Here is an 8216-nt window from a genome sequence, read left to right on the forward strand (position 1 = left end):
ATCAATGAACTTTTTGGTAAATTGATCCTCCAACCATGATCTTGAAGAAACAACACAAGTCGATTCGTATGAGATTCTGCTAAATGTAAAGACTGAGCAAGTACCAAGATATCGTCCAGATAAGGAAATACCACAATACCCTGTTCTCTGATTACAGACAGAAGGGCACCGAGAACCTTTGTAAAAATTCTCGGAGCTGTAGCTAGGCCAAACGGTAAAGCCACAAACTGGTAATGCTTGTCCAGAAAAGAGAATCTCAGGAACTGATAATGATCTGGATGAATCTGAATATGCAGATATGCATCCTGTAAATCTATTGTGGACATATAATTCCCTTGCTGAACAAAAGGCAAGATAGTCCTTATAGTTACCATCTTGAACGTTGGTATCCTTACATAACGATTCAATATTTTTAGATCCAGAACTGGTCTGAAGGAATTCTCCTTCTTTGGTACAATGAAGAGATTTGAATAAAACCCCATCCCCTGTTCCGGAACTGGAACTGGCATAATTACTCCAGCCAACTCTAGATCTGAAACACAATTCAGAAATGCTTGAGCTTTCACTGGATTTACTGGGACACGGGAAAGAAAAAACCTCTTTGCAGGAGGTCTCATCTTGAAACCAATTCTGTACCCTTCTGAAACAATGTTCTGAATCCAAAGATTGTGAACAGAATTGATCCAAATTTCTTTGAAAAAACGTAACCTGCCCCCTACCAGCTGAGCTGGAATGAGGGCCGCACCTTCATGTGTACTTAGAAACAGGCTTTGCCTTTCTAGCAGGCTTGGATTTATTCCAGACTGTAGATGGTTTCCAAACTGAAACTGCTCCTGAGGATGAAGGATCAGGCTTTTGTTCTTTGTTGAAACGAAAGGAACGAAAACGATTATTAGCCCTGTTTTTACCTTTAGACTTTTTATCCTGTGGTAAAAAAGTTCCTTTCCCACCAGTAACAGTTGAGATAATAGAATCCAACTGAGAACCAAATAATTTGTTACCCTGGAAAGAAATGGAAAGTAGAGTTGATTTAGAAGCCATATCAGCATTCCAAGTCTTAAGCCATAAAGCTCTTCTAGCTAAAATAGCTAGAGACATAAACCTGACATCAACTCTGATAATATCAAAAATAGCATCACAGATAAAATTATTAGCATGCTGAAGAAGAATAATAATATCATGAGAATCATGATTTGTTACTTGTTGCGCTAAAGTTTCCAACCAAAAAGTTGAAGCTGCAGCAACATCAGCCAATGATATAGCAGGTCTAAGAAGATTACCTGAACACAGATAAGCTTTTCTTAGAAAGGATTCAATTTTCCTATCTAAAGGATCTTTAAACGAAGTACCATCTGACGTAGGAATGGTAGTACGTTTAGCAAGGGTAGAAATAGCCCCATCAACTTTAGGGATTTTGTCCCAAAATTCTAACCTGTCAGACGGTACAGGATATAATTGCTTAAAACGTTTAGAAGGAGTAAATGAATTACCCAATTTATCCCATTCTTTGGAAATTACTGCAGAAATAGCATTAGGAACAGGAAAAACTTCTGGAATAACCACAGGAGATTTAAATACCTTATCTAAACGTTTAGAATTAGTATCAAGAGGACCAGAATCCTCTATTTCTAAAGCAATTAGTACTTCTTTAAGTAAAGAACGAATAAATTCCATTTAAAATAAATATGAAGATTTATCAGCATCAATCTCTGAAACAGAATCCTCTGAACCAGAAGAGTCATCAGAATCAGAATGATGATGTTCATTTAAAAATTCATCTGTAGGGAGAGAAGTTTTAAAAGATTTTTTACGTTTACTAGAAGGAGAAATAACAGACATAGCCTTCTTGATGGATTCAGAAACAAAATCTCTTATATTATCAGGAACATTCTGCACCTTAGATGTTGAAGGAACTGCAACAGACAATGGTACTTTACTAAAGGAAATATTATCTGCATTAACAAGTTTGTCATGACAATTAATACAAACAGCCGGAGAAATAGCTACCAAAAGTTTACAGCAGATACACTTAGCTTTGGTAGATCCAGCACTAGACAGCGATTTTCCTGTAGTATCTTCTGACTCAGATGCAACGTGAGACATCTTGCAATATGTAAGAGAAAAAACAACATATAAAGCAAAATTGATCAAATTCCTTAAATGACAGTTTCAGGAATGGGAAAAAATGCCAAAGAACAAGCTTCTAGCAACCAGAAGCAATGAAAAATGAGACTTAAATAATGTGGAGACAAAAGCGACGCCCATATTTTTTAGCGCCAAATAAGACTCCCACATTATTTGGCGCCTAAATGCTTTTGGCGCCAAAAATGACGCCACATCCGGAACGCCGACATTTTTGGCGCAAAATAACGTCAAAAAATGACGCAACTTCCGGCGACACGTATGACACCGGAAACGGAAAAGAATTTTTGCGCCAAAAAAGTCTGCGCCAAGAATGACGCAATAAAATGAAGCATTTTCAGCCCCCGCGAACCTAACAGCCCACAGGGAAAAAATTTTGAAGGTAAGAAAAAATGATTAAATCAAATGCATTATCCCAAATATGAAACTGACTGTCTGAAAAATAAGGAAAGTTGAACATTCTGAGTCAAGGCAAATAAATGTTTGAATACATATATTTAGAACTTTATAAACAAAGTGCCCAACCATAGCTTAGAGTGTCACAGAAAATAAGATTTACTTACCCCAGGACACTCATCTACATGTTTGTAGAAAGCCAAACCAGTACTGAAACGAGAATCAGCAGAGGTAATGGTATATATAAGAGTATATTGTCGATCTGAAAAGGGAGGTAAGAGATGAATCTCTACGACCGATAACAGAGAACCTATGAAATAGACCCCGTAGAAGGAGATCACTGCATTCAAATAGGCAATACTCTCCTCACATCCCTCTGACATTCACTGCACGCTGAGAGGAAAACCGGGCCCCAACTTGCTGCGGAGCGCATATCAACGTAGAATCTAGCACAAACTTACTTCACCACCTCCATCGGAGGCAAAGTTTGTAAAACTGAATTGTGGGTGTGGTGAGGGGTGTATTTATAGGCATTTTGAGGTTTGGGAAACTTTGCCCCTCCTGGTAGGAATGTATATCCCATACGTCACTAGCTCATGGACTCTTGCTAATTACATGAAAGAAAGGCTAGTTTAAGAGCCTCAATCCTGCTTGAATCTCCTCCAAAGGAGACTTTAAGAAATTGAATCAGACAAGGCGTTGCACCCATAAGATGCCGCACTTGACAGTAGCAATATACAACCTGCAGGTTGCCATTGAAGACCCTGATGAACATACATCATACTTCAAATAAGCCGCCAGCTTTGTCCTGAAAGGAGCAGCTATCCTCTACATGGAAATTGTTTCTCATAGCCAGAGTAGAGATGAATCCTACTTGTAGCACCGTGCTCCATGAATCTTTATTGGCGTCATCAACAGGAAACATCTTAATAAAGACAGGAGACGGGGAAAAGGGGTCCCTGGCTTCTCCCTTCCTATGAAATAAACTCTGAAGCACAGTCTAGAACAAGAAACAGAGGAAGGAACATCATAGTATATATTAAATTTACTAGATTTCTTAATGTTGACAGCAAGAGGAGTATCTGAGATGTCCAAGGTAGCCCAAAATTTACTTAACACACAAAGGTGTTCAAGCTAAAATCGGAAGGTTACAACTTCAGCATCAGACGAAGGCATTATACTGTCGAAATCTACGATTTCACTCTGAGGTTACCAACATATCCTCCTCAGACTTATGAGGGAGGACAACCTGTGTAGCAGTAGGCGAAACAGAAACCTTACTATCTGAATCACTATCCTCTCGCGTTTTCCCTTTACATAGGAAAAGCAGATAATGCCGCAGATAGCACAGAAAATATCTGCAGCAAAATCTATAAGCAAATATACGCCTGCAGGTGACAGAGGAACCGTAGGGCACTGCATGTGACGCCATTAAGGCTTGGGACATTTAAGGGGAAAACTTAGGATGATGCTGTTTTGGCAATGCCACAGACACACTGGGCTCAGTAGGCAACAATTTAACTCTACATACAAGAGTTATAGATAAGCATGCAGCACAGAATTGTATAGCAAAACAATTTGTGTCTAAATGCAAACCAGCATAAGTAGAGAAATACACAAAGACCTCCATGCCCGAAATTCAATTATATTTCCAATATAATCTTTTTATTTCCATTATATTTAGCAAGTACTGTCACTTTAATATTGATTAAAAAAAAGACTAGCACTTTGCTAAATAAACGGAACTCCTACACCTCAACCTGACAGATGTAAAAACCTGCTTACAAAAGGAAATTAACAAGTACAGACTGCAGAAAGATCTGCTAACCCGACATACAGAGGAAGTCGGTATTCGAATATAACACCGCTCCGCTAAAGGATTGAAGCAGAAAAGCGGTCACATGACTGAGGAGAAACTGCATTGTCTTAAGACAAATACGCGCGTTTCTCCCTCTGCAAGGATTGTTCTGACCCTAAGCATAAAATGTCATGCTATTGAGATGGCATGAAGATACAAGTGAAAATATACATGCATACGGTTAGGCAAATAAAAAGAAAAAATGTAACAGCCATTTTTCCCTAATAACTCAGAGCATCCTCTAAACATAAGACCGCACATCAGCATGTCAGATAACGTCTAGCTTTCACACAGCATGAGAAAGCGTTGACACAAAAAAAGTCATTAGCATAGTTAAAACAGCCCACATAAAGTAAAATACTTAAGCCCAAATAGGCGTGAACAACCCTTAGTCTCAAGCCACAATAAAAAGTGTCTGCTCCCTGACAGAAAATATCCTGTCTACAGGATATACAAGTCCCTTAAAGTTGCAGTCAAACCGTTTAAGTGCCAATCTCCCAACCTAAAAGACAAAAAGGCACTTACCTGCAATCTAGCTGTCAGGCAGGAGGACAGCTTACAAGGTGAGGAGAACACATACTCCTCACAGGGACCTGTAGAAAAAAAAAATAAAACCGAGTAAACCTACTCTGGTTTTCTATACTAGGGCCGCAAAATGTTATGAAGGGGGCCGTGCTGCGTTTTCCTAAGTTCCTAACCGCTTTAAAGCCACCACTACCCTACTGAAGAGATTAATGCTGACTACGGCTAGACCCAAAAAAAAAATCTTGCTTGCAGATAAAGATAGATATGATAGAGTATAGAAAAAAATACATATACATATATATATATACATATATATATATATATATATATATATATATATACATACATATACATACATACATACATACACATACACATACACATATATATATATATATATATTAGAGCTGCAACAACTAATCGTCATAATCGATAATAATCTATTATGAAAATAGTTGTCAACGAATCTCAATCGATTAATTGGCTTTTCAACCTTTATAAGTATATATTCGTTATTTTTAGAGAGGATTAGATATTTCCCCTAACCTTATAGCTGGTTATTTACCATTGCATATAGATATTCAAGATATTTTTATGTTAGAATGAAGTCAAGGGTTACTTTGAAAGGCCCCTTGCCAAGGTAGAAAACACTTTAGCATTGGTGAAGAGCTAACAAAGATAAATATCCCACTTTGTTGAAATTGGCAAAACCCTACTTATACACCTCAACAGCCTTTTCTCTGCTGCAGGAAATATAGCTGCAAACAGAGAACCAGCCTTAGCCAGAAGCATGTGGACATGTTGAGATTTTTGCATTTCAATGCAAAGTTTCTGAAAGAGTGAATAACAGAATGTTATTAACAGTGACAGTCTAACTCTTTCTAGTACTACCTCTTTTCAAACAGTTTGTGGTTTGGTTTCATTATAAAACTGTGCTCTGCTGCATAAAAATTGAAGAAACAGTTGTGTTAATGTAAAGTTTTAGTCTGAAGTTTATATTTGTAACACTCATCTGGATTTTATTTAAAACATAGAAAACTATTATGTAAATATATATATATATATATATATATATATATATATAAAAATAAAAATGATATATATATATATATATATATATATATATATATATATATATATATAAATGTAAATGATATAACATAATTTATGTAAGAACTTACCTGATAAATTCATTTCTTTCATATTAGCAAGAGTCCATGAGCTAGTGACGTATGGGATATACATTCCTACCAGGAGGGGCAAAGTTTCCCAAACCTCAAAATGCCTATAAATACACCCCTCACCACACCCACAATTCAGTTTAACGAATAGCCAAGAAGTGGGGTGATAAGAAAAAAGTGCGAAAGCATATAAAATAAGGAATTAGAATAATTGTGCTTTATACAAAAAAATCATAACCACCCCAAAAAAAGGGCGGGCCTCATGGACTCTTGCTAATATGAAAGAAATGAATTTATCAGGTAAGTTCTTACATAAATTATGTTTTCTTTCATGTAATTAGCAAGAGTCCATGAGCTAGTGACGTATGGGATAATGATTACCCAAGATGTGGATCTTTCCACACAAGAGTCACTAGAGAGGGAGGGATAAAATAAAGACAGCCAATTCCTGCTGAAAATAATCCACACCCAAAATAAAGTTTAACGAAAAACATAAGCAGAAGATTCAAACTGAAACCGCTGCCTGAAGTACTTTTCTACCAAAAACTGCTTCAGAAGAAGAAAATACATCAAAATGGTAGAATTTAGTAAAAGTATGCAAAGAGGACCAAGTTGCTGCTTTGCAAATCTGATCAACCGAAGCTTCATTCCTAAACGCCCAGGAAGTAGAAACTGACCTAGTAGAATGAGCTGTAATTCTCTGAGGCGGAGTTTTACCCGACTCAACATAGGCAAGATGAATTAAAGATTTCAACCAAGATGCCAAAGAAATGGCAGAAGCTTTCTGGCCTTTTCTAGAACCGGAAAAGATAACAAATAGACTAGAAGTCTTTCTGAAAGATTTAGTAGCTTCAACATAATATTTCAAAGCTCTAACAACATCCAAAGAATGCAGCGATTTCTCCTTAGAATTCTTAGGATTAGGACATAATGAAGGAACCACAATTTCTCTACTAATGTTGTTGGAATTCACAACTTTAGGTAAAAATTCAAAAGAAGTTCGCAACACCGCCTTATCCTGATGAAAAATCAGAAAAGGAGACTCACAAGAAAGAGCAGATAATTCAGAAACTCTTCTGGCAGAAGAGATGGCCAAAAGGAACAAAACTTTCCAAGAAAGTAATTTAATGTCCAATGAATGCATAGGTTCAAACGGAGGAGCTTGAAGAGCCCCCAGAACCAAATTCAAACTCCAAGGAGGAGAAATTGACTTAATGACAGGTTTTATACGAACCAAAGCTTGTACAAAACAATGAATATCAGGAAGAATAGCAATCTTTCTGTGAAAAAGAACAGAAAGAGCAGAGATTTGTCCTTTCAAGGAACTTGCGGACAAACCTTTATCTAAACCATCCTGAAGAAACTGTAAAATTCTCGGAATTCTAAAAGAATGCCAAGAAAAATGATGAGAAATACACCAAGAAATATAAGTCTTCCAGACTCTATAATATATCTCTCTAGATACAGATTTACGAGCCTGTAACATAGTATTAATCACAGCGTCAGAGAAACCTCTTTGACGAAGAATCAAGCGTTCAATCTCCATACCTTTAAATTTAAGGATTTCAGATACTGATGGAAAAAAGGACCTTGTGACAGAAGGTCTGGTCTTAACGGAAGAGTCCACGGTTGGCAAGAGGCCATCCGGACAAGATCTGCATACCAAAACCTGTGAGGCCATGCCGGAGCTACCAGCAGAACAAACGAGCATTCCTTCAGAATCTTGGAGATTACTCTTGGAAGAAGAACTAGAGGCGGAAAGATATAGGCAGGATGATACTTCCAAGGAAGTGATAATGCATCCACTGCCTCCGCCTGAGGATCCCGGGATCTGGACAGATACCTGGGAAGTTTCTTGTTTAGATGGGACGCCATCAAATCTATTTCTGGAAGTTCCCACATTTGAACGATCTGAAGAAATACCTCTGGGTGAAGAGACCATTCGCCCGGATGCAACGTTTGGCGACTGAGATAATCCGCTTCCCAATTGTCTACACCTGGGATATGAACCGCAGAGATTAGACAGGAGCTGGATTCCGCCCAAACCAAAATTCGAGATACTTCTTTCATAGCCAGAGGACTGAGTTCCTCCTTGATGATTGATGTATGCCACA

At 37.6% G+C, this 8216-nt stretch overlaps 1 protein-coding gene across 1 annotated transcript in view; it reads right to left on the minus strand.

Moving 5' to 3' along the window:
* KPNA4 (karyopherin subunit alpha 4) overlaps nt 1-8216 on the minus strand; it is a 182840-nt gene that overhangs the window by 96595 nt on the left and 78029 nt on the right. Inside the window, exon 6 of the mRNA XM_053711802.1 lies at nt 3323-3512. Coding sequence (XP_053567777.1) covers nt 3323-3512 — 190 coding nt within the window. The remainder of the gene's footprint in view (nt 1-3322; nt 3513-8216) is intronic.

This window comes from Bombina bombina, chromosome 4, assembly GCF_027579735.1.
Source record: "Bombina bombina isolate aBomBom1 chromosome 4, aBomBom1.pri, whole genome shotgun sequence".
Classification (NCBI taxonomy): Eukaryota; Metazoa; Chordata; class Amphibia; order Anura; family Bombinatoridae; genus Bombina; species Bombina bombina.